General features: G+C 32.8%; 1 protein-coding gene across 1 annotated transcript; it reads left to right on the top strand.

The window, feature by feature from the left end:
* Positions 1-9,145: 9,145 nt before the first annotated feature.
* On the top strand, positions 9,146-10,828 carry LOC122295672 (UPF0481 protein At3g47200-like). Its single transcript, XM_043104752.1, has one exon. It carries the CDS (start codon positions 9,194-9,196, stop codon positions 10,610-10,612), a length of 1,419 nt encoding a protein of 472 aa, XP_042960686.1. The 5' UTR covers positions 9,146-9,193; the 3' UTR covers positions 10,613-10,828.
* The last annotated feature ends 16,354 nt before the right edge of the window (positions 10,829-27,182 follow it).

The raw sequence follows: 27,182 nt of genomic DNA, 5'->3' as shown, positions 1-27,182 counted from the left end.
CACTGTGAAGAGCTCGCAGGTAGTGCAGTAGCTACTGCTATCATGGAGGGCTCGCAGGCAGTGCAAGTAGGACAACCATGAAGAAGCTCATGACCCAAACATTACCCCGTCCTATTACAGCGAAGGGTTGATTACCTCCCTTGGGGGGCCTAAAGGGAAGGTTGTGATTTGAGGCGCCCTAACCCCTCCCATGTCGGAGTGCGGGTTTAGTCCTTTGACTACCCGACACTACTTAGAGGACAACATCTCCTGCGACAGAGAACGCCATGGACCTTCACCACACATTAGCCAGACAATTTAGGTTTCTGAATTCCAGCGATTATTTACATTAACTGGTTTGACTGCTGCAGCGTACTCAAATCTTCATCAGAATATTTGGGTGAGCCCGACCTTACCTTGGCCCCCTCTTACCAAGTGCAAGGGTCAATGAGGCGAGCTTGGCTTACGTGCCGCTTGACCTTCATTAGAGTATTTGGCTGAGCCTGGCCTTACATGCCGCTCGGCAACCTCTCGCCACATGCAAAGGTCAACGAGGCAAGGTTGACCTTATATGTTGCTCGACCTCCATCGGAGTATTTGGGCTAGCCCGGACTTACATGTCACTCGATCCCCTTTCACCAAGCGCGAGGGTCAACAAGGCTAGCCTGGTCTCACATGCTGCTCGACCTTCGTCAGAGTATTCGGGCTCGACCTTACATGCTTCTTGACCCCTTCTCGCCGAGTGCGAGGGTCAATGAGGCGAACTTGACTTACGCGCCACTTGACCCTTGCCAAAGATTCTATGCGAGCCTGGCCTTTATCTAAAAACTCAAGGTGAGTTTAGTCTTAACGCACTACTCAGCCTTCTTTGAAGAAGTCAACAGTAAGGAAAAGTCTTCCCAAGCACCCGAGTAGGTGGGTAGGTCGCTTGACTGCCTGGCTATCCTTCGTGTGCACTTTACATGGTCAAGCCTATCTCCCGCTTATCTCATTAAGACAAACTTTCGCACGTTATGTGGTTGAGTCCATCTCCCTCCTTAGACGAGCTACCCGTTCACACTCTATGTGGTCGAGCCTATCTCTCGCTTATCTCATTAAGACGAGTTCGTGTTCGCATGTTATGTAGTCAAGTCCATCTCCCGCCATAGTCGAGCTCCTGCTTGCACCCTATTCGGGAAAGGTTAGGGACCGCATGACCTCCCAGGCGCCCAAATAGGTGGGCAGGTCGCTTGACTACTTGACCATCCTTCATGCGCACTTCACATGGTCAAGCCCATCTTTTGCCTTAGACCAGCTAAGCGCTCGCACTCTACGCGGTTAAGCCCATCTCCTGCCTTAGGCAAGCTACACGTTCACACTCTATGTGGTCGAGCCTATCTTACCTCACCAAGACGAGCTACGTGCTCGCAGTCTATACAGTAGAGCCCATCTCTCGCTTAAATCCCAGCTCAGAAATCTTTACTACTTAGCGCGAGGAATGGAAGAATAGGGACCAACTCCCAAAGTTTATTTCTCTACAGATTGGGGTGGATCTGCTTGATTACATATTTTATCTTTGAAGATTCTCAAGATTTGCTTTCTAAGTGAAATTGCCCTTAGAATCGCGGGCATCTGTTGAGGGATAAAATATCACAGGGCCCAAAAGGGTTCTAAAGGCCTAGCCCTTCAAAAGACCATCACTAGGGAAAATGAAAGGGGACGAAGAAAGGATGGAAGGCAAGATGTGGTGTCAGGGGTTAGGAGAAAAAGAGGGGAGGGGACATAAAAGGGAGGTGATGTGACATAAATCAAGGGAAGGCAGGAGATAAAAGGCAAGGGACTTACGACTTCAGGGGACTTTTGGTAGACTTTTGGTAGACTTTTGGTGTAGAGCGTATCTGAGTTTGGGGATGCCTTATGATCCATCCCGGCATTGGAAGGCCACTATGGAGCTTTGGTTTAGACGAACCTCACATTTTTCTCAAAAAGGTATGTTGCTTGGCTTGGTTCCTATTATTTTAACGTGGCCCCTTTGGTTGTGGTGGTGTAAGGCTTGTATGGAAGGGAAAAAAGTTTTGTGCAATCATTGTGGGGTGCAATAAAGGTAGCAATTGCATGGGTGGGTTTACGCTTGAGGGCGAGTAAAAAATTAAATGATGGTGATGATCAAATATTGGCTGCCTTTTCGATCCTGGTTAAAGCTCCTTTACATAAGCAGGTTTGTTTGGTTAAGTGGAATAGACCGAATAGAGGATGGTTTAAGTTGAATGTTGATGGGAGCTCATTGGGAAATCCGGGTTGCATGGGGGTGGGTGGCCTCATTCGGGATGATCAGGGTTGTTTGAGGTTGGCTTTTGCTAAAGAGTTGGATCATGGCTCTAATAATGAAGCAGAGTTATTAGCTCTTTATTATGGGCTCAAACATTGTAAGGAGTTTGATTTGCATAGAATTGAGATTGAGCTTGATTCTTTACTTATAGTAAATTGGTTGGAAAAATGTAGATGTGGCATTTGGTATCTTGAAGACTATTGGGATGAAATGCTCTAGTCCAGATTGTAAGTCAAGATAAGTCACGATTGGTATCCAAGCCCAGCATCTAGCACCAATCAAGGCCTAGCTCCACCTCAGTGGGGCTGGGATCCTTCTCCCCTCCTAGCTCAAGATTGAAGATCAGAGCTGCTAAGGGCCTGGCCCAAAAACATAAGAAACACAACATTAATAGAATGCAATATCCTTTGATGGAGAATACTCAAACCAAGATGAAAATCATGTTAACTAAAAGTTTGAATGTCATGGGGATTCTTTTATGAATTAGAAAATGTATATTTTGAAAGACATAATTGATATGATCTCAATTTCAAATAATTCCGTCTTATTTCATCATATTGATTGAATTGATAGTCCCACATTGGAAGATACAATCATGGATCTCCTACAGTTTTAGAAGATGTTCGTTAGAAAGTTAAGAGGATGTCCATTGGGTCCAACTCCTACAGTTTTAGAAGGACGACCTAGAATGTCAACTTCTTTCTTTTGAAAAATGAATGCATAGTTTTTAATTTGGAAATAATTCATGTGCATAAACTTAAAATAAAATTACAAACTATAAGATAAAATGAAATATGAGACATGAATTCAATTACTCATGAGATATGAATTTAAAATTAAATTATAACTACAAAATAAATAATCATTCAATAGAGCTAATAATTGTCAAACCAATTACTAATCAATGTATTGCATAAATATCAAGATGTTATCCATTAGTAGTTAAAACTAGAGGTTGCAAGATAAGATGTATTAGGATTTAACTTCATAAATAAACTTATGAGGTTTGCACCATAGAAACTCAATAGGGAAACAATTATAATTATTTTTTTGGGAAAATTCAAACAATGTGTTTTTTTTTTTATAAAAAAAAAATAGTACAAGAAAATCATTGCGATACATATTAATAAATTATTACAAACCCTACTTAAAACAAATGTTGAACATACACTGAAGGTGGCATCAATTAATAAAAGGGACAACAAAAATAAAATCAAACCTACTTGTTGTCCACAGCCCCACTCATGAGAACCAAAGAAAGATTGAAAGGAAAAAAAAAAAAAAAAGCTTCAGTTGTGTACTTCGAGCCAAGAAGATAGAAAAAAGCTTGTCTCACCGCCATTCTAAGGTGCCGTTTGATTAGTGAGATAATATAAGAAAAAAAAGATAAAAATTAATTAAAATATTATTAAAATATTTATTTTTAAAATTATTATTATTTTAAAATTTTAAAAAAGTAATTATTTATTATATTTTATATAAAAATTTAAAAGATTATAATAATTTATTAAAAATAATTGAGATTGATTTGGTATCCAAACCGGTCCTAAATGCTCCAACCCAAACTAAACTGGAGCCATCAATCTGGTTTTGGTTTATATCTTTGGTGGTAGGTAAAATGTGTCAACACCCAATAGGTAGATTTATTTTATTTTATTTTATTTTTTGTTTTGTGTGTGCGCATTTATTTTTAGTTTTTATTGTATGTTTTCGGATTGGGCTGAGTTTAAAGTAGGGTTTATAAATCATTAGTCCATTGGGTTAAGGTTATTTTGTTGAGGGGCTAATATTCACATCCCTATAATTAATCTACAAAAATTCATATACATTAATTTTCTTTTGAAGCTTGGGGGCCTTAGCATCTACATTGGTTAGCACAATCTTTAACAAGAGAAATGATATTTATATTCGTAAAATGTGTAAAGGTTAAGTAATTTTTTTTTTTTTTAAAATGAGTGAATACGGAACTCAAATGAAAATAAACTATTTTATTTTATTTTTTTATAAATGAACTCCACTTTTTCAATTAAAAAAAATCTTAATTTTTTTCAAAATGATTACATTACGTTTACACATTTTATAATTGTATGTAATATTACTCATTTTACGTAACCATGTAAATTGTTTTAGCATGTTTAGTTGTATCCCCTTAATTAATTTCAAGAAAAGGAAAGCCCATCTTTAAAAATAGAAAAGAAAAGAAAAAGAAAAGAAAGCGACAGCTAGTTATAAGCTTTAACATTAAAATGGAAAAGTAAAGAAGCAATGGCCTGCATCCCCATTCACGCAAACTACTAATTCTTTGATTGGCCCTACATTATGAAACAAAAGGAATCCCAATATCTTGTGAATAAAGATAATTAATTAAAGTGAAAAATAAAGCATCTAAAGACAATTAAAAACTAGTATTCCACGCACGAAACACAACAAAAATTACTGTTCACAGCTATATTTATATTATAATAGAATAGATATATAAATTAGATCACCTTAATTTATAATTTTTGTAAACCTAACATACATATCTTATGACCCAGATGTCTAAATAGAAAATCTAGATTCGAAATCTTCACTCCTATATTAAAAAAAAAAAAAAACGTACGTATCCATCTGATCACTCTAGAATTTTCACAAGTTGAGATCAAGCATGCAAACTCCTTTTCAGGCAAAGATAAAGTACTAAGCAAAAATTAGTTCTTTAATCTTAAAAGAATTTGTACCAAACTTGTAGTCTAGACAAAAGCTTTTCACACACACATATATACATCTACATATATATATATATATATATAAATATATATATATATATATTAAATTCTCACAAGTTAAGAATTATGCTTCCTTATTCGTGAATTCCCATATTGCTTTAATAAAGGGTGAAAAAGGCTAATTTCTTGGTCGCCTCATCAACTTAAGCTTCCAATGTAAGGCTCATAAAATATATATGCCAATATATAGAAACAAAAGTGTACTATTAATTAATAACGATCGGCCTGAATTCCTCAAGCTAGCTAAAGCTAATTCTTGTTTTGTTAGGCGTAAATAACTGGGAACATTAAAATTTTTCAAAATGATCTACAAGCTAGTATATATATATATATATATATATATATATTTATTTATTTATATGAAATTTATCCTATATTTTGGACTAAAATATAATAGCTTAAGCCATTGTTACATAGAAGGTGAATTGGTTCAATTCATAATTTCTCCATCAATTTTCCCTTTCATTATTCTATCATAACTAATTAGGATATATAAAAATCTTCGTTTGTTTTTACAAGTACTTTTATTTCAAATCATTTAATCATTACAATTTTCTCAAATTTTCATACAAAATAAAATAGACAATTCAATTTTTTCAAATTTTAAAATAAAAATAATATTAAAAAAAATATATTCTAACAATATTTTATTTTATTTTTAACTCAACTCAACTCATCTCATCTCATCTGCAAAATACAAAATCAAACTATTTTATCTCATCTCATCTCATATAATCATTACAATTTTTTCAAATTTTCACATAAAATATAATAAAAAATTCAATTTTTTCAAATTCTAAAACATATTATAACAATATTTTATTCAATTTTCAACAAAATATCTCATCTAAACTGTATAACCAAATGAGGAGATGAGATCTTAATCGTTCATAGAGTCTAAACTCTAGAGTTCTATGAGACAGATATAAAGAGGGTAATGATATATTTATAATTTTTTTTACATTTCATTTCACAATCAACCATGCAAAACATTCAATTTTTATTATAAATGAAATTCTAACTTTACAATTAAGACTATCATTCATTCAAATAGAATTGTAAGAGAGTTGTATAAGAGTACGTTACATGAGATTAATCATTTTCCATATATATACAAATATAGTGAGTGTTATGGTATTTAATAATTAATAATTAATATTTATGTTAGCAGATTCTCCCAACATAAATAAATAAAATGCAAGACGAGTACTCAACCCGGCCCACAGGATTCTAATTCATCTTTAGCTTTAGCAAGAATTTCGTGCTCATCGAGTTGAAAGGCTTCCATGAAATTACATGCATGCACTTGATACCTATCTTGTTTGATGGATAAAGAGCACAATCAATGGATAATTTATTCAGAAAAGTGTAATACCTGTGAATAAATCACTGAGCAAGCTGTTTGAATTTCTTTTAGATATGTTTACCAATATACTAATTTTAGATTAAACAGTAAGTACGGTTGCTTTAGCGAAGAAGGAATATTTTAACTATAAAAAAATAATATTTAAAAATAAATTTATAAATTGACAGAATTTGATATGGTGTGTCAAATTATAAAATTATTTTTATTATAAAATAGATCTATTAATACATCACATCACGTCAGGTTAATTTATAAATTTATTTTTATAAATTCTCTCAATAAAATGGGTGCATTTGATAATCATATAAATTTTTTTAGTATATATAGTTGTATCCCCCTTAATTAATTTCAAGAAAAGGAAAGCCCATCTTTAAAAATAGAAAAGAAAAGGAAAAGAAAGCGACGTTATAAGCTTTAATATTAAAATCGAAAAGTGAAGAAGCAATGGCCCGCATCCCCATTCACGCAAACTACTAATTCTTTGATTGGCCCTACATTATGAAACAAAAGAAATCTCAATATCTGTGAATAAAGATAATTAAAGTGAAAAATCAAGCATCTAAAGACAATTAAAAACTAGTATTCTACAAACACAACAAAAATTATTATTCACAGCTATATCCGCACGTATTATAATAGAATAGATATATAATTAAATTAAATCACCTTAAGTTATAATTTTTGTAAACCTAATGTACGTATTGCAAGACCTGGATCTCTAAATAAAAAATCTAGATTTAAAAATTTCCCTCGGATTAAAAAAAAAAAAAAAAAGGTACGTATCGATCTCACGCTAGAATTTTCACAAGTTGAGATCATGCATGCTTCAAACTTCTTTTCAGGCAAAGATAAAGTACTAAGCAAAAATTAGTACTTTAATCTTAAAAGAATTTGTACCAAAATTGTAGTCTAGGCAAAAGCTTTTTCACACCCACACATATATATATATATATATATATATATATATATATATATTAAATTCTCACAAGTTAAGAATTTTGCTTCCTTATTCGTGAATTCCCATATTGCTTTAATAAAGGGTGAAAAAGGCTGATTTCTTGGCCTCATCAACTTACAGCTTCCAATGTAAGGCTCATAAAATATATATGCCAATATATAGAAACAAAAAGTGTACTATTAATTAATAACGATCGGCCTGAATTCCTCAAGCTAGCTAAAGCTAATTCTTGTTTTGTTAGGCGTAAATAAATGGGAAAATTAAAATTTTCAAAATGATCTACAAGCTAGTGTCTATATATATATATATATATATATATATTTATTTATTTATATTTATATGAAATTTAACCTACATTTTGGACTAAAATCTAATAGCTTAAGCCATTGTTATATAAAAAGGTGAATTGGTTCAATTCATAATTTCTCTATCAAATTTCCCTTTCATCATTCTATCATAACTAATTAGGATATATAAAAATCTTCATTTGTTTTCACAACTATTCTCATTTCATCTCATTTAATCATTACAACTTTCTCAAATTCTCACACAAAAAAAAAAAAATAGACAATTCAATTTTTTCAAATTTCAAAATAAAAATAATATTAAAAAAAATATTCTAACAATATTTTATTTAACTTTTAACTTAACTCAACTCATTTCATCTCATCTTATCTCATCTGCGAAATATAATAGTTTGGTTATACAAAACCAAACTATTTCATCTCATATAATCATCTCAATTTTTTCAAATTTTCACATAAAATATAATAAACAATTCAACCTTTTCAAATTCCAAAACAAAACTAATATTAAAAAATTATATTATAACAATATTTTATTCAATTTTTAACAAAATATCTCATCTCATCTTATCTGAACTGTGTAACCAAACGAGGAGATGAGATCTTAATCGTTCATATAGTCTAGACTCTAGAGTTCTATGAGACAGATATAAAGAGGGTAATGACATATTTATAATTTTTTTACATTTCATTTCACAATCAACTATGCAAAACAATATTCAATTTTTATTATAAATGAAATTCCAACTTTACAATTAAGATTATCATTCATTCAAATATAATTGTAAGAGAGTTCATGTATAAGAGTTACATGAGATTAATCATTTTCCATATATATACAATATAGTGAGTGTTATGGTATTTAATAATTAATAATTAATATTTATGTTAGCAGATTCGCCCAACATAAATAAATAAAATGCAAGACGACTCAACCCGGCCCACAGGATTCTAATTCATCTTTAGCTTTAGCAAGAATTTCATGCTCATCGAGTTGAAAGGCTTCCATGAAATTACATGCATGCACTTGATACCTATCTTGTTCGATGGATAAAGAATATCATAGTCAATGGATAATTTATTCAGAAAAAGTGTAATACGTGTAAATAAATCATTGAGCAAGCTGTTTGAATTTCTTTTAGATATGTTTACCAATATACTAATTTTATATTAAACAGTAAATACGGTTAATGCTTTAGCGAAGAAGGAATATTTTAACTATATATAAAAGAAATCATATTTAAAAATAAATTTACAAATTTATAAGACTGTGATGTGTCAAATTATAAAACTATTTTTATTATAAAATCAAGTTATTAATACATCACATGACGTCCGGTTAATTTATAAATTCTCTCAATAAAATGGGTGCATTTGATAAAAAAAAGAAAAAAAGAAAAAAAGAAAAAGAAGTACTTAATTATTTCCAATAATAGAAAGACTCCTTAAATACGTCAAACAAGATCTCTCAAACTTTTTATTGTGTTGTTGAGTGCATGAAAGCTTGCTATGGCCGGAACGTCGACGCCTTGCATAGAGTGTTGCATGAAGGAAAGGTTCAAAGCGGTAATGGCGGCTGGAGAAAATGCGAAAAATCAACCCCAAACGGCCCCAACACCAAAGCTGCAGAAGGTTAAATTCTTGCTCCGTGATAACAAGAATTTTGCAAAGTTTTACGAGCCAAGAGTGGTATCTTTGGGTCCCATCCATCATGGCAAGGAAAAGTACCGGTTAGGAGAGAAATACAAGCTCGGATTGACCAAAGATTTTGTTACAGAAAGTTGCGAGAACGTAACTATAGAAGATTTATACAAGAAAATAGAGGAGGAAATCAAGGCACTCAGGGAATGCTTCGAGGAAGAGGTGACGAGGCCCTACGATAATGGCGGCCTCGCCTGGATACTGTTCGTGGACGGCTGCGCAGTACTGCAATACATATACTACGCTGTTAAAGAAAAGTTCACAGAGAAGAGTATAAAACGCGCCAGCGTAGCCTTCTGGCAACAGGATTTGTTCCTGCTGGAGAACCAACTTCCGTATCGTCTCCTGGAGTCGTTGATGAGCCTGAGCAAGATGAAAGGCAAGTTCAGGAGTTCGATTCGGGATTTCATTAAAAAAAACCACAACATGGTACTAGAGGGTGGTCAGCAATTACCAGGAAATAGAGAAAGATCAGAGGATTCAGAGCCGCCGCCGACCCATCTTCTGGATCTTCTGAGGACAAGCCTCTTGGGCCCGCCAGGGTCTCAGACAAAAACTAAGAAGAGCAAAATAGAACGAAAGGATCCAGAATGGCAATCCTACCGCAATTTGCAGGAGCTTAAAGCAGCAGGAATCATCGTGAAAAGGAGTTGTATTAAAACTGGTAATTACTTGAGAAGTATATCTTTCGCTAGAAAATGGATTAATTTGTTGCCAGGAAAGTACTTCAATTTGCACACAGGACACATTTCGCTCCCACCCATGATTGTAGATGACTCGACACGGCCAAAGTTCTTGAACATGATAGCCTACGAAATGTGTCTGGACTTCTACAACGACTTCGGCGTCACCTCCTACATATCCTTCCTCGACTCGCTCATTGATGAAGCCAGCGACGTCAAGGACCTGAGAAAAGCGCGCGTGCTGTACAACTTCCTCGGCAGCGACGAGGAAGTGGCTCAGCTATTCAATGAGATAGGGACAGACTTGGTGCCAGACCTTAAAGCATACAAGGATGTCAAATACCAGATTCAGGAATGCTACGACAACACTTGGATGAAATTCACAGCTGAGTTCTTTCACTATCATTTCCGCAACTCCTGGACGGGCCTCGCTTCTTTGGGTGCATTGTTTGCGCTTTTTCTGGGTGCCACTCAGACTTGGTTTGCAGTGTTCTCCCCTGACGATTGCAATGATTTTTGCAAGAAATTTACACAAAACTTATGAGTGGAAATTAAGGTAAGGTCCAGAAGGAATTTGTTTGATGTTTCCTTTGCCATCTCCATGTATCCCTCATCTTTCTGTTAGCTATATATAGTGGGCATGCATGCATGGCCTCTTTGCCTCAGGATTTAGGCCGTTGTTTCCAATTACAGAAAGAACCCTTCAGAGCTTCACTCCTGTCATTATTTCACATAAGGTCATTCTTTCCAGACCACATCATTGTTTTAGCTTCTTTTTTTTTTTTTTTTTTTCCCCTTCGGTTTTGGTGTTCTTAATTATGCTTGTATCATAAGTTGGGGCTGGTTGTAAGGGATAATTTGAAGTAATGTGTTTGAGATGAAACGGCTAATTGACGTACCATTCATGTAAGGACACTACAAGAGATTGGCTTTTTGTTAGGAAAAAATCATCGTAATTATAACTTCTTCTTTTTTCCCGTCGCAAAAGACTATTTGCAACTGCTAGAATATTACGTACCAAACCTAAGTAAGTATGGTAAGATAACTTATTCTCTAGCATATTTAGTTTATCATGTAAATCAATCAATATCAATTAGTATCATTGATTAAATATTGTATTTCTATTATTTCTTTAGTCTCATTCCCCTATAAATAGGAACATATGTTACGTATTCAAGGACACTTTAGAATAACAAAGATGTAGCTTTAAAAATGTCTATCTGCTTCTCAATTTTCCATCTCTTTTTCTAATTCATAAGATTCTATTATGTGAGGTAATATTATAACATAATATTCTAACAGCAACGATTTTTATTTGATCTATTGTCACAAATACCGTGTGGTTAAAGGTTAATCCCATGAAAATATTTTCTTGTTGCAGATAGTTTCCTTTTGCGACAAAACTTCATCGTTGCACATTGAATTTATCGTCGTTGATACTATATTTGCAATAATTTGATAGAGCGTTGCAATAATATATTCCCAAAGATAGTATCATCCTTGCAAATATATTTATTACTAAGGATATATCTTTGATGGCATATAAGTATTTGCAACAAAAATAAAACTATCTACAACAAATATATATCACTGCAAATAGTCTTACATATGAGAAAAATTATATTATCACGCGTTCTATTCACTGTATAAACAATTTTACAAAAATAACATTAAAACTCACAAATATCATTTTATGCTATTAAATAATTAAACAGTACCATAACATTTCAATATGACTTGTTCTATTCATAGTGCAAATATAATCCAACTACGTCTACAAAAATGACATTAAATCAACACTACATATAACACCCGTCCTTGTGGTGGAATCTCAGAAAATAATTTTAGACAATGAGACAGAAATTACTAAACCTTTTAAAACTTTTTCCTTTCCTTCACATGGTATAAAAGATTCTATATTTTAAATTAAAACATGCTTTGCAATTAAAAAAGAGTTTACAACGAAAATCCTTAAATTAAAATAAAAAGTCATTCTATAAAACTATACTCTTTCATACATTACATAAACACCGCCTAGGCTTCTGTTACCCTTCCCTTGGCAATATCTGTCTCGATACTCTGTTCTCATTTTGTTCCTAGAAGGAGGAGGAATATACATAAAAACAAAATGAATCGAAAACTCAATAAGCATTACTTTATACTGTAAAAATATATTAATATAAATTTTCGTTCATGCATTTGACATTCAATTACATACTTTACGTAAAACATCATTTTATTTGAAAACATTACAAGGTAGTGTTTTTCTTTAAAAAAAACTTTTAATTTCTCATAAAACATTCCCCACACCTTTTTACATTCATTCATAAAAAGCTAAATGATTACACAACATTCAATTTAACTATATATATATGCTCACTTTTTCTCTAGCCGGTACACACTGTTACTCCTTGTGTGTTGGGGTTAGAGGTCTTTTCAACCCGAATTCCGCCTGTGACTACAAGTTGAGAACCCTTTCAGTCGGGAGATAGCATTGGGTGCACTACCAGTACCTGGCCAAAAAAAGAAAGAAAGAGGGGTGATAAGGTGGAGGAGCTAGGTGGTGGCAAGGGTCGGGGGTTTGCGTCTGGCGGTGGTGTTACTGTGGGTGGTGGCAGCAAGGTCATGAGGAGGAAGGAGAGGCTAAGAGAGGTTCTGCAAGAGGGAAAAAATAAGGAACAGTGGAACACCGTGGCTGGTGGGAGCAGTGGTAGACGATGGCTGGTGATTGGCAGTGCCGTAGGCTGTTGTGGGTGGTGATGACAATGGCTAGAGGTGGCACACGGCATTGCTGGTGGCTACTGTGAGAGTGATAGAGAGAAATAGAGGGAGTGAGCTTCGGGGATGAGGAGAGAGGGAGCCGGTCAAAGAGAGGAGGGGGCCTATCAGCCGGCAACGACATGCTCGTGGTGGCCAAGGTGGTTGCACACTGCAGTGTGGCTAGTGGCATTGTGCCGTGAGGAGAGAAACTGAGGGACAAGAGAGAGAGAGAGAGCTACTGGGATGAGGGTGGAGCTGAGGGAGAGGAGGGGGCCTAGTCGCTAGGGATGCACGATGAAGGAGACGGTGTGGTCAATGGAGGCGTGCTAGGAGTTTTTGTTGGGGGGTAGCGCCTAGAGGGAGGGGAGAGAGAGAGAGAAGAGAGGAAAATGAGGGCTTTAGGGTAATTAATCTAAGTCATACATCTTGGGATTCCTAACCTAGATCCAATGGTAGAGATTAAACACTTAAAAATATGAGAAAGAAAAAAAGAAAAGAAAAGAAAGGGAAATAGACTAAATGTATGAATACAACTTTGTTGTATAGGTCCAAAAATAATGCTTTTCCCTCTCTCTCTCTCTCTCTCTCTCTCTCGTAAGAAACTAAGAGTTCCAGATTTGATTTTCACCGGAGGTGGAGGAGGCATCAACTTCCTCCCCTTCCTCCCTCTCATTCCCTCATTCCTCCATTTACCCATATTGTCTATCAAGATTTCTTTTGTTTAGTTTTATTTTACTTTCTTCAAAGCTGAAAAAGATAAATCTACAACTTTCTAGCAACTCTCAAGAGACACGCGTGGCATAAGCAGATTCACAAGTCGAAAATTGTTTGAAGGAAAGTGGTGATTTTGTGAAAATCACTGGGCATGGTTCTCATGCGTTGCCCACATCTGCTTGTGGTCCTCACGTGCCACCCCTTCTAGCAGCTCTTCTCAACATGCGCAAAAGATCATCAGACTCTTCACCACCAAACCTTTCAAATATGACCTTTATGGCTGAAAAGAGACAAGTATGTTGCCTTCATAGGCCATCACAAATTCTGAACTCTACCAAGGTCCAGAGTTGATCAAAACTATAATCCATCATTTTTCACATCTATCTTACTTTCCTTTTTGTTAATTAAAATAAAAAATAATAATTTGTCTCTCGAATGTTTACCTGCAGAGGTTGAGTCCTCTCTTTCTATAAAGGGTGGAGTTGAATCTCTATTTAGGCAAATAGTGTTGTCTCTTGAACGTTTATCTATAAAGAGTATCAACAATAGTGAAAACCATACCAGTCACAAAAGGAAATAGTGTACTGGTGGAGCTTCAAATGCATTATTTTGGTTTATGATTTCATGTTTGATATAGGGACATCCCAGAATGTATCCGGTCATGGATATAAATTTCTCTGATTAATGAACGATGACAGTTTCCCTTAAAGAAAAATAATATTTTTCATCATGAAATAAAATGATAAGCTTTAATACATAAATATATATATATATATATATATATTTCTTAAGAGAAATAAAAGCATCTAAATAAATAGAATATTTGACATAAATAAAATAATGAATATTAAATAATATTCTTAAAGAAATAAAATCATTTAAATAAAATAATTTTCTAAAACTATATTATTTTTTGGGCTCCCAAAATATAAAGATGCTTACTTGAAAATTAAGTTTGGTTCAATAATACTAAAAAATACCCCATCTGAAATAATTTTTTACTTTTAAAATATTTCGAGGATTTTGAAATACTTAGCTCGCGCATTTTAAAAATCATGTGCCAAATTTAATACACAAATTCAAGATTGTAATGGTGTGACTCGTGACCAATCGAGAGGAAAAAGAGCAGTTGGTCCCACTACAAAGTTCATGTCATGCTCTTAAATCAACACTACAAAGAAAGTAATAACAATTTACACCATATAGATTTAATTGACATCTTGTTATCGTAAGTCATTTGCTAACCATTCCAAATAAAGCGGCAGATACAAAAAGTCAAGAGTATTAATAGACCAAACTTCATGTATAAAGAGGAAGCATCCTCTACTAATTACATATAAAAATAAAAATAAAAAGTATCACCTTATGGTGCTTTCAACCAAAGATTAGTTTTTCCCAACAAACTTGCAACATATCTAGAAAATCATTATATATGCACTTTCAACAACTAACATATTAATTCCCTTTTGAGTTCTAAAATCATAATATAAAAGTAATTAAGTCAAATTAGAGTCAGTAAATTACTAATAGAACCAATCTCTATTGAACAACATGATATTAAAAGAAACACATGCACTACACGCATTAAAAAAAAAAGCCACGAACATCAATGGTCCTCAAGCATTTATAAGGACCAAAGACATCTTTAAAATCTGATTGGATTCTCAGCTCAATTTAGTCATTGGAAATTGCATAATAAGAAATCTAAGAACTACATAGGGCATTTAATAAGGAAATAGTCTTAACGATGTGAAAAATATAAAAAAGAATTTCTCAATAATCATTAGACTAGAGTACATCAATTTAAGTGTCCTAAACTAACGAGAAACTTAGTAACATGACTTACCTAGAAATATACCATATATCAAAACGAATATAAGTTTACACCACATTTCAAAGAAGTTATCTATGGACCAAAGATGTTGTCCTTTTTAATTCCAAGTAGAAACAGTGACCCCATGACATTTGAAAACACGTAGATTATGTATTGTGCATGTTTTTTCATCCTACAAGCATAACCTTTTTCATTAGCCTAATCTAAATCAACAATGCTTTGATATTGTTCACAAGCAAATCATACACCAACCATACTTATCCTATATTAATATAAAGTTGCAAAGAAATATGTTATTAATGAGTGAAGAATAGATTATCTTAAAGAAAATAAAAAGACGAGGCTTAGGAAACTAAAGGGTGATACCCACAAAAACTTGATAGTCCTTAGACTCTACCACAAGTGCATAGGCCGTGACAAATAGAACAAGGCAAAAAGAGTATTGTTTCCACAAGGAGGATATTCAAATACCAATTTATAAAATTTCCTATATTACTTAGAAGATCCCAAATTATTGTGATTGACTACTGGAAATTCTTTACCTTAAAAAAATCAAATATGAAAGGTTCTTAGGGCTTAGATTTCATAAATGGAATTCTTTCAATGAGTTTAAACATGGTTTCTTGCATTAATGTTTTGCTAATTACAATGACCAAATTCCTTTTTTTATGTGATATCCTCTTTCAAGGTATAACATCTATATCTATATTAGTCATATGTCTACTGTCGTGATTACATAAATTAATATAAACTTATTATGCTCTGTGAAATTCTTGAATGTAGGTAAGAAATGTGTGTATTTATTTCTAAACTACATTGCCAAGGTTTGATGAATTCACAAACTAATTTTGAACTTTAACTTTTGTTACTTTATTCAATATCTTAAACATGTAATTCATGGCTCGTAAATTGAATAAATGCAAACCGAAATCATCAAATTGCAATTAACAAAGGATATTCAATGCAACCATACTCAACTCATATTAAAAATCCAATGACTACATCCTAGCCCTAGAACAAGAAAACTAGCAAATCATAACTGATAAAACAATCCAATTATTTCTCAAACATAAATTCGAATTCAACATACTTAATAACAATTTAGTAACTAAAAATTATATAAAGAAAAAAAGAACTCTATAATTGTCTAAATTGTTAGCTTTGAATTTCATACCAATAATATGCTTATATATGCTTATATATGGTAGAAAAAAAGAACTCTATAATTGTCTAAATTGTTAGCATTTTTGGAATCTCTCTCATTTAAAAACAGGTTTATATGAATATAAGGACAAGACTGAATAGAGAAATCTGGAAAAAGCAAAAATGCTGAAGATCGAAATTCAAAAAGGCTGAAAATTTGGATGGTATATGAAGAAGTGACGTGCATGTGAGAAATTGAAAGTTGGATTAGATATTAGAGAAGGTTCAAACGTTCAACATTCAAGATTTGAAGGGGGAAAAAATCTATCCATTAGTCTACCAACTAGGCTATACAGTACGACGTGCATAAAGAAAAAAAAAAAGGTTCAAATGGTTCAAATCAAAAAGGGGCTAAACGGAAATGAGGATAAGAATAAAAAGGCATGCATGGAATACGGCTTTTGGGTTTGACTTGGCACAAGATGCAACTTTAGTTTTTGACTTGGACGTAGCGATCGAGACGCAAGGCATTTTTTGCTCTTACATGCACGAACGGAACGAGATATTCAGTTTTTAATTTTTTTTTCTTTCGTTTGAGGAGGAGGAGACTGCAGACTACAACGAGGAGCATTTTTCCATGTTCATTTTTCTTTCATTATTCTCAAGAAAAATTATGGTAAATTTGTTTATGTTAAATTTAATTTTTAGCATGAACTAAATTTTCTTTATTCTAGGAAAACAATGTAATCTAGTTCTGAACTATGCTTGATTTTCTATGCTAATTTGAAGTAATTCTCTTTTATGTTTGTCTGATTTATTCTGAGCTTATTGCTTCTAATTAATTGGCCATTAATTAGATATTTTAATCTTGTGATTTTCTATCGAAAGAGGGAATTATAGGATAGATCTTGGATATTTCGGCATAGGTAAATGTAGAGATCGAAAGACTTGTATGAACCTATGTAGTATTAAAATCATTGGTCTTATTACTTTCTTATTTTATTAATTTGCATACTCTTATGTAAAATGATGAATAAGAATAATTTTCAATTGACTATCGAAAGAGACTTTTGGATGAATTAGAGATTTGCTAATAAACATAGAGAATTAAATTCAATTAGTTAGATGAGTAAAGTATAGTGAGGGGTTATGTAAAATCAATTTCCTAGAGGTTTTCTTTCCCATTGATTTGATCTTTGAACAATATCTTTCTTTTCCTTTGAGTATTTTCTTTGAATTGATTTTATTTTAAATTGAAATTATAAAAATCTTAGTGACTTCTCTAGATATAGTTGAGATTAGTATAATTTCGGTATTTGTCAAAAGTTACCAATCCCTGAGGACGATATTCTTCTCATCACTTTACTATAAAACTACGATACTGTGCTCTTACAGTTTTGCACCAATCAGTAGCCCTTTAAGAGATCTTTTCAACTCATCAAGAATCGCATCAATTGAATATTGTGAGTAGGAAATTACGGTCAAAATACTAAAGTATATCCAAGCTATCTCCTAGCGCATTTCGAATTTGAATTTCTTGTGGATTCCTTCTATAATTTCTTTTTTTCTTCTGTTTCTTTTTTTATTTTTTTTGTGAAAATTTTTCTTTTTAAAAACCTCATTCCATATCTTCAGGCCATCTAATCCATTCAAAATTGATTATCTTTTCAAATTTTAAAACAAAAGATATTCCCTATATATGCTACTGAGCATTCGGAATTCTTGGCTGCCTGACTTCTAGCTAGATTTAGAGCATCAGAATGACATAGTTTGGAGTTGGTCCCTCACAAAAGTTTTAGATCACGTTTTCAGCTTTTCAACGCACCTAAGTTACTTTATTTTGACTCCTAGAACTCCAAACACAAGCTGAAAACATAAACAGGGTCTAGACTATAATAAACTTCTAGACAGATTAGGACTTCTTTGTTTCTTCTAAGTTTCAAACTTCAAAACGGCAGAACTGGGTTTTGGACTCACCATAAACATTTTAGGCCTACCTTTTAGCTTTCTAGAAAGCTGAACAACATCTAAAATTGAGGTGTGTAGCTCCAGTTAGAACCCAAACAGTGTTCTGGTTTGACTAAACCAGATACTCTCTAGGCTTAGCCTGATTTCTGCCTCTTCACATATCTCAATTTCAACCTAATTCAATAATTAAATATCTGTAAAATATCAAGAATTTTCAAGAATTAAATAAATGTAAAACACCCAAAATTCTAGACAAACGAGCTAAGAACGTACAAAACACTTTGAATCAAAACAATTAGGACTAATAAAATGTGTGAAATAAATTTCCACATCAAATACCCCCAAATTTGAATGTTTTCTTATCCCCAAGCAAAAGAAAAACAATAAAAACAAGGACAATAATCATAGTTAGACTCAATTCATCACACCCAAAGGATCTATATATCATTCAAACATCAAATCTTCAACTTAGTACATAAACAATAGCAAATGAGGGAAAACTAAGTATTCTCACTTTCTCTAGTTCAAATATCCATACATAATTCCAAACTCAATCATATTTATCATGCAACCAACATAATTGAATCATGTAACAACTCAACCTACAATCACCCCTTCTCATTACTACAAATAAGGTAGTAAACTAGAGATATATATATAATTTTTTTTTAGCATACTATTTATTCTGTTTTTAAGTCATCACTCGTCTTTTGACGTAAATACAATCATTTGTGATGGATGCACCTAGTTACTCAACAAATCACACACTTAAAGTGCTTTTGCATGCTCATATTTCAAGTTGTCGTTTGACATAAAAGTAAACATTGGTAATGAATACCCCTAATTACTAAGCAACTCAAAACATTAGAGTATATAGAACTTCATACACATTTATTTATTCTACTATCTAATCATTATCACTCTATTTACTAAAACCCTATTTAGGACTAGATCAAAGGGGATAATCACAAGAAAAGCATCGCACTCATCTTTTATGCATAGTAATACAACTCACACAACTTTGTAAAGAAATGTGTACTTCAATAATTCTAAAGAAAACAAATATGCTTAATTTTGCGTGATAAAATATTGCCTATCCTAAATAAAAAATGCAATGCTTAACACAATAAAGAACCCAAAAGTGTAATGTTGATCCTAAATAAGTCTCACACAAGTACATGTGTAGGTTCATTTCGCCTAATCTTTCGCATAAAAATCTAGTTCGGAAGACATAGATATGATCACCAATTAACTTGCATGAACAAACCAGAATTTTGAAAAAAAAAATAAAAAATTCTTTTTTCAAGCAAACATAGCCAGTACCAACATTCAGTATAATCAAATATCTATAACCCCAAACTTAATTTTCACATTGTCTTCAATGTGAAAGGAAAAAAAATAGAAGACTTATACTCCCATTTTTAGCAAGGCTGATCACAACAAAGGTCCAATTGAATTGAACACAACTAGCTTCTTGCTTGATTTTTTCGAACCTATACAACACAACCAAAAAAGGGGGGTCATGACCATCATTATTTAAAAAAAAAATTAGCTTGGGTTGCCTCCCAATAAGTGCTTTTTAATAGTCATTAGCTTGACTTTTACACCATCAACCATATGTAGAATTCTTCAAGAAGTAATTCCTTTAGGAACCACATTACCAGTAAGATAAGATTTCAAATGCTGCAAAACTTGAGACAAGTTATCTAAATAGCTATCAAAAGAAAATCCAAAAATAGAAAAATCATCTATGAAAACCTCCATGATCTTTTAAAAAAAATCAGAAAAAATAGCCATCATGCAATGTTGGAATATAGTAGGTGCATTACATAAACCAAAAGGTATCTTATAAAATATAAAAGTACCGTAAGGACAAGTGAATGTGGTGTTTTCTTGGTCTTTGGGGAACATAGGAATCTGGTTATACCTTGAATAACCATCTAAAAAATAATAACATGCATACCCAGCAATTCTCTCAAGCACTTGATTAAGAAAAGGTATAGGAAAATGATCCTTACGATTAACACTATTAAGTTTCCTATAATCTATGCAAATTCTCCACCCAGTTACTATCCTAGTGGGAATTAATTCATTATTTTATTATGCACCACAGTCATCCCACTCTTTTTAGGTGCTACTTTCATTAGGCTAATCCATGAACTATCAGATATAGGATAAATAATCCCTGCATCCATTTAGGAACTTCAGCCCTAACTACTTCCTTCATGTTAGGATTTAACCTTCTCTGATTTTCAACAAGAAGTTTATGATTATCCTCAATTAAAATTCTATGCATACACAATGAATGGCTAATTCCTCTAAGGTCTGATATAGTCCATTCTATGGCTTTTTTTCTTAATCTCAAAATGCGCATTAATTTTTCAAGTTGATCATCAGATAAAGAAGCACTTACAATTACAAGCAAAGTATTATTCTCACCTGAAAAGGCATACATGAAATTTGAGGGTAATGGCTACAACTCCAGAACTGATGCTTACACATTAGAAGTGGGAGGGAGTGGCTTACCTTTGCCTAGATCCTCCAAATGAATACCTCTTTATCTTGACTTAGGACATATAGCCTCTAATGCATACACCACTTCTGCAACATCCAAATTATAATCTTTACTTGTCCTTGCATTCACTAAACAAGTCTCAAGAGGTTCTTTAGTAATTTTAGCCTTAAATACCTCTCTAGTCAACTTATTTGTAACATCAACTCGAAAAACATAGTCTGTAAAAGAATGATATTTAGCAACTTCAAATAAATTAAACTCTACCTCAGCCTACCATTCTTAACATCTATGATAACTCTAGCTGTGGCTAGAAAAGGCCAACCTAAAATGATGGAGATCTCGGTGTCTTCTTCTATCCAACACAATAAAATCAACTGGAATGATAAACTTCTTTACCTTGATCAGCACATTCTCAAGAACACCAAAGGATATTTCATTAATCGGTCAGCTAGTTGCAAAGAGATGGTGGTAGGCTTTAACTCCTTTAATCCAAGCTTCCTAAACACATATAAAGGCATTAATCAAACATTAGCACCTACATCACACAAAACTTTAGAAAAATTAACATCACCTATAGTATAAGGGATAGAAAAACTCCCTGGATCTTTTAGTTTTGGTGGAATCTTATTCTGAATAATGGCATTGCACTCCTTCGTCAAGATAATGGTCTCGAAATCCTCCAATTTCTTCTTCTTGGACATGATCACCTTTAGGAGCTTTGTATAGGCAGGAATCTGTGCTAAGGCATCTACAAAAGAATATTAATGTGAAACTACCTAAACACTTTCAAAAATTTCTCAAACTGTTGATCAAATTTATTCTACTTAAACCCTTAAGGAAAAGGAATGGGAGGGACATAAGGTTCGATTGGTGGTCATGGGGATGGAGTCTTGGCTAGGTCATCAACTTCTTCACTGACCTTCTTGCTTGCCTCTTCATGGTCTACTTCATCACTAACTACAGTCTCACTAGTTACCTGACCAAGTTGCTTACCACTTCTCAAGGTGACTGCCTTGCAATGCTCATTTGGATTGATGGAATTGGCTAACTACCCCAATTGCACCTCCATCTTTCTGTTGGAACTTGCCAACTGGTCAAACTTTGCTTCTAGTATCTCAAATCTCTCTGAACTGGCATTGGTTAAATTCTCAATAGCAATCTCCCAAGCCTGCTTACTTTTCGATTGGGATGGTCTTGGTTGGAAATGAGGTGATGGAAAGGTCTAAAATTGCTACCTTGGTTACCTTAATCTTTCAATGAAAAGTTGGGATGGTTCCTCCAGCCTGTGTTGTATATGTTGGAATAAGGATTGTTCTGCTGCTGCTGCCTGTTAAAATTAGACACAAATTGGGCTTCATTTACCTACATACAATCAAAACTCATGTGAGCTCCTCCATAGCAATCACAACTCAATATAAGACTAGAAACAAAATTCATATTACCCAGCTTACCAAACACTTTTACCAGAAAATCAACCTTGGCATTTAACATGTCTATGCCATCTACATCATACATACCTGGAGTTTTCTTAGGCATACATCTTTCATTGTACTACTGATCATTGTTAAAGGCCATTTATTCTAACAACTCATATGCCTCTTCTATTGACTTACTCAATAAATTACCTCCTGCAGTTGCATCTATGTTAATCCTGATTGAATGTGTTAATCTATTATAGAAAATTTGTATAATTAGCCAATCAGGAAGACCATGATGTGGACACTTTCTTTGCAATTCTTTAAACTGGTAATATCATTTTTAATATTAGCAGTCTTACCTACGAAAAATACTTACTTTGAAAAGCTTGTGACTAGGCATTCCAAGTAGGGGTGTAATCGGTCCGGTTGGTCTGGTTTTGTACAAATTTTGAGATTGAACCAGTATACACCAGTTTTATATTTTCAAGAACCGATCTCAGACCGGTTACGCTTGTAAATTGGTACTTTCGATTTTATCAGTTCAGTTCAGGTCTGGTTTGGTTTGGTTTTAATTAAGTGTAAATGTAATTATATATTATATATAAAAATTATATCTATATATATAATATTAAAATTTTATGTTATAAATTATAATATAAAATTATTTCATATATAATTATTTATACATATATAAAATATTTTATATAATATTAAAAATTAATTTATATATATTCTATAAACTGGTTTGGTCCAGTCCGGTGCAGAAAAGCCAAGAAGCAATTCCGAACTGGATTTAACCGGATTTTAAAATATATGAATCGATTTTGGACCGAACCGGTTCAAAACCGAGCCAATCAGTCTGGTCCGATTTGGGCCGGTTCTTCAGTTTTCTGGTTTAAACTTTCACCCCCAATTCTAGGTGGTGAAAGAGTAAGGTGCTTTGAAATTCAACCAGGCCTTAGTTTTATCTTTTAGAGAAAATAGAAAAAGTCTAAGTCGAATAGCATCATCACCTACTCCATTCATCTTAATTGTGCCACAAATCTCTAAAAAAATTGGCAAGTTGTGCATATGGATCCTGACCAAGTCTTTCACCAAACTGCTCCTACTACACCATCAAGATAAGACCAGGCTTAATCTCAAAATTATTAGCATTGACTGTAGGTCTCACAATGATGGGTTGAGCACCATTGACATTCAGCATGGCATAGTCACACAACACCCTTCGATTCTGGTTATCTACCATGGTTATTGCTTGTTCTTGCTCTAGCTCTAATCTTTGTTTTCTCCTTAGTGTGCGTAAGGTTCTCTCAATTTCTGAATCAAAACACTCAATTAGTTTACAATTATGTGGCATATACTAAATACATAAAATATAAATTGACAAATAGAAACACAGAACAACCTAAAAACCCTAGAAAATGATGGAATTTGGCCTCGAGATGGTTGAGCCAGTCTAAATGAGTAAATAAATAATAAAATAGAACAATACGTATAGTCTAAATTAATACAGAAAATTATTTGTATTACTACTGAAAATAATCATCCTTGGCATTGGTGCCAAAAACTTGATAGTCCATATACTCTACCATAAACGCATGGGTCATGACAAATAGTACAGGGCAAAAAGAATATCGTTTCCACAAGGAAGAGATTCAAGTATCAATTTATAAAATTTTCTATATTACTTAGACGATCCCAAATTATTGTGACTGACTGCAAATTTTTACTTTTAAAAAAATCAAATATGAAAGGTTCTTAGGGTTTGGATTTCATTAATTTAATTCTTTCAATGAGTTTAAACATGGTTGCTTGCATTAATGTTTTGCTAATTACAATTACCAAATTCCCTTTTTTATGTGATATCCTATTTTAAGGTATAACACCTATATCTATATTAGTCATATGTCTATTATCGTGATCACAGAAATTAATATAAATTCATTATGCTCTGTAAAATTCTTGAATGTAGGTCAAAAAGATGGGTATTTATTTCTGAACTACACTGTCAAGGTTAGACGAATTTATGAACTAATATTAAACTTTAACTTTCGTCACTTTATTCAACATCTTAAACATGCAATTCATAGCTAGTAAATTGTAAGAATGAAAACCGAAATCATCAAATTGCAATTAATAAAGGATATTCAATACAACCACACTTAAATTATATTAAAAATTCAATGACTACGTCCTAGCCCTAAAATAAGAAAACTAGCAAACCATAAATGACAAAACAAGCCAATTATTTTCAAACATAAATTTGAATTCAACATCATTAATAACAATTTAGAAACTAAAAATTATAAAAAGAAAAAAAGAATTTTGTAATTGTAGAAATCGTGAGTTTTGTTTTTTCTCTTGAAATTACAGCTTCTCCTTTCAATCCTCTTCTTTTAATTTCATGCCAATAATATGCTTATATATGGTAGAAAAGAAATCCTAAGGTTTTCCTCATTTTCCTTAAAAAATTACCTAACCTTTTAGACTCATCTTGACTGCCGTTTATAAGCTTCAAGAGTTTGAATTTTAAAATCCTTATCAGTGACAAAGTTGTAACCTTTTAAGATAGTTTTCGAACCCATCAAGAATTGTATTAATCAGATATGTGAATAGAAAGTTATGGTCAAAATATTAAAGTATGTCCAACCTGTCTCTTAGCACATTTCGAATTTAAATTTCTTGTGGATTTCTTTTGTGATTTCATTTTTTCTTTCTTTCTTTCTTTTTTTTAGAACTTTTTCTTTTTAAAAACCTCCTTTCATATCTTCAGGTCATCCAATCCATTCAAAATCGATTCTCTTTTCAAATTTAAAACAAAAATATTCCCCATATATGCTTTTGAAAATTTATAAATCTTGGCTGCTTGACTTCTAGCTAGATTTAGAACATCATAATGACATATTTTGGAGCTGAGCCCTTCATGAAAGTTTTAGATTTCATTCTCAGATTTCCAACGCACCTAAGTTTGCTTTATTCTTACTTTTATAACTCCAGATACAAGCTGAAAACATAAACAAGGTTTGGGTTGCAATAAACTTCTGGATAGATTCAGACTTCTCTGTTTCTTCTAAGTTTTATAAAAATTTTAAGCCTACCTCTTAGCTTTTCAAAAAGTTAAAAAACACCTAAAAATGAGGTGTGTAGCTCTAGTTAGAACCCAAAAATCAAATAGTGTTTTGGTTTGACCAGCTAGGATTTGCTCTCTAGGCCTAGCTAGATTTCTACATCTTCACATCATCCCAATTTCAACCTAATTCAATAATTAAATACTTGAAAAATATCAAGAATTTTCAATAATTAAATAAATGTTAAAAACACCTAAAATTTTAGAAAAATGAGCTAAGAAACATACAAAACAATCTGAATCTAAACAATTAGGACCAAGAAAATGTGTAAAATAAATTTCCAAATCACTCATCCAATGTTAGCTTTTTTTAATAAGTAAGTCTTGTGACGACACCAAATTCCGCTTGGGATTTGACAGAAATTGAAGTACCGAATATGCAATACAAGGTTACATATTTCTGTTCATGACAGTTAAAATGCAAAGCACTTAACATGCTTAAACAATATGCAATAATTGCAACGGAAATTATTATTTTGCTCAGTCATAAGTTGAACCAGAATAACTAAATTCTAAAATAAATTTCTTATAATCTATACTTAAATAAGGTCATCATCTAACAAAACATTTCTTTACATGAAAAGATATTCCTTGATCCTTTATATGGTTGTTAGAACTATTTTAAAAAACATCACAATTAGCTCCATCTTTTGATTTAGGACAAACTAGATTTCAATCAATCTCATCCAAGGGGTTGAGCTCATCACTATCTTCCTAGATTACATCCGATCTTGATAGAACTTCTACCATTGCAGGAGAATGGTAATTGGGACTATCACAATAAAATTTTTCAATCTCAATAAGTTATACATCCAACATACCATTAATTTATAAAGCATGCATGATAATAAACATAGCATGTATACATGATTGACATGAACTTAATTTTACAAAACATAATTTTATCAACATTAGAGTTTTCATACTTCGTATTTTATAACATACTTGCTTTCATAAACAAATTTCATTAATTTTTATTCATATTGTTATAGAGAGTGGATGCTCTATGGTTCATAACTCATATTATACTTGCTTTCATAAATATATTTCATGTATATTCTTATAGTTGTTATTACAGAGATTGGATGCCTCACAGTTCCCTCTAAACTGAGGACTCTTACTGGTATCGCATCACATTACAGATCTGTACACCAGTTGTGAGTACATCATAGTCTTATCTTATGAGATTACCATGATGTCTTATCTCATCGAATTATTATGATGGCATACGTCATGGGGTTTCCATGATGTCAATAGCACCAATCATTGTTAGGCGTGTTTCATCTTTACTCCAGAAACTAGTTTTTTTGGTCTTAGTTAAAGTTTGTTGGCTATTCTTCATTAACCCATCAGATTTCACTTTATTTTATTCATTTAAGAGTGAACATAGGAGTTTCACTAGGATAATTCTCCATCCTAACATTTGGTGTGGTGAAAAGAATTTAACATTTCATGTTTGACTCCAAACACTTGACAAACATGCATACTTCATGACATAAGTTTGAGCTCTGTAATATATATCTATGCTTATAATAGATAATTTTATGATACTTCATTGCATATGTTTGTGCTATGTGACAGTTACTCATATGTATCATGAATGACTTCATGATACTTCATGACATATATTTGTGC

Source organism: Carya illinoinensis, chromosome 15, assembly GCF_018687715.1.
Source record: "Carya illinoinensis cultivar Pawnee chromosome 15, C.illinoinensisPawnee_v1, whole genome shotgun sequence".
NCBI classification, from domain to species: Eukaryota; Viridiplantae; Streptophyta; class Magnoliopsida; order Fagales; family Juglandaceae; genus Carya; species Carya illinoinensis.
The sequence above is the reverse complement of the archived record's forward strand: the minus strand, read 5'-3'. Positions and strand labels throughout refer to the sequence as shown.

Coding starts and splice junctions, on each gene's coding strand:
- LOC122295672 (XM_043104752.1), top strand. CDS start 9,194: ATGGCCGGAACGTCGACGCCTTGCATAGAGTGTTGCATGAAGGAAAGG.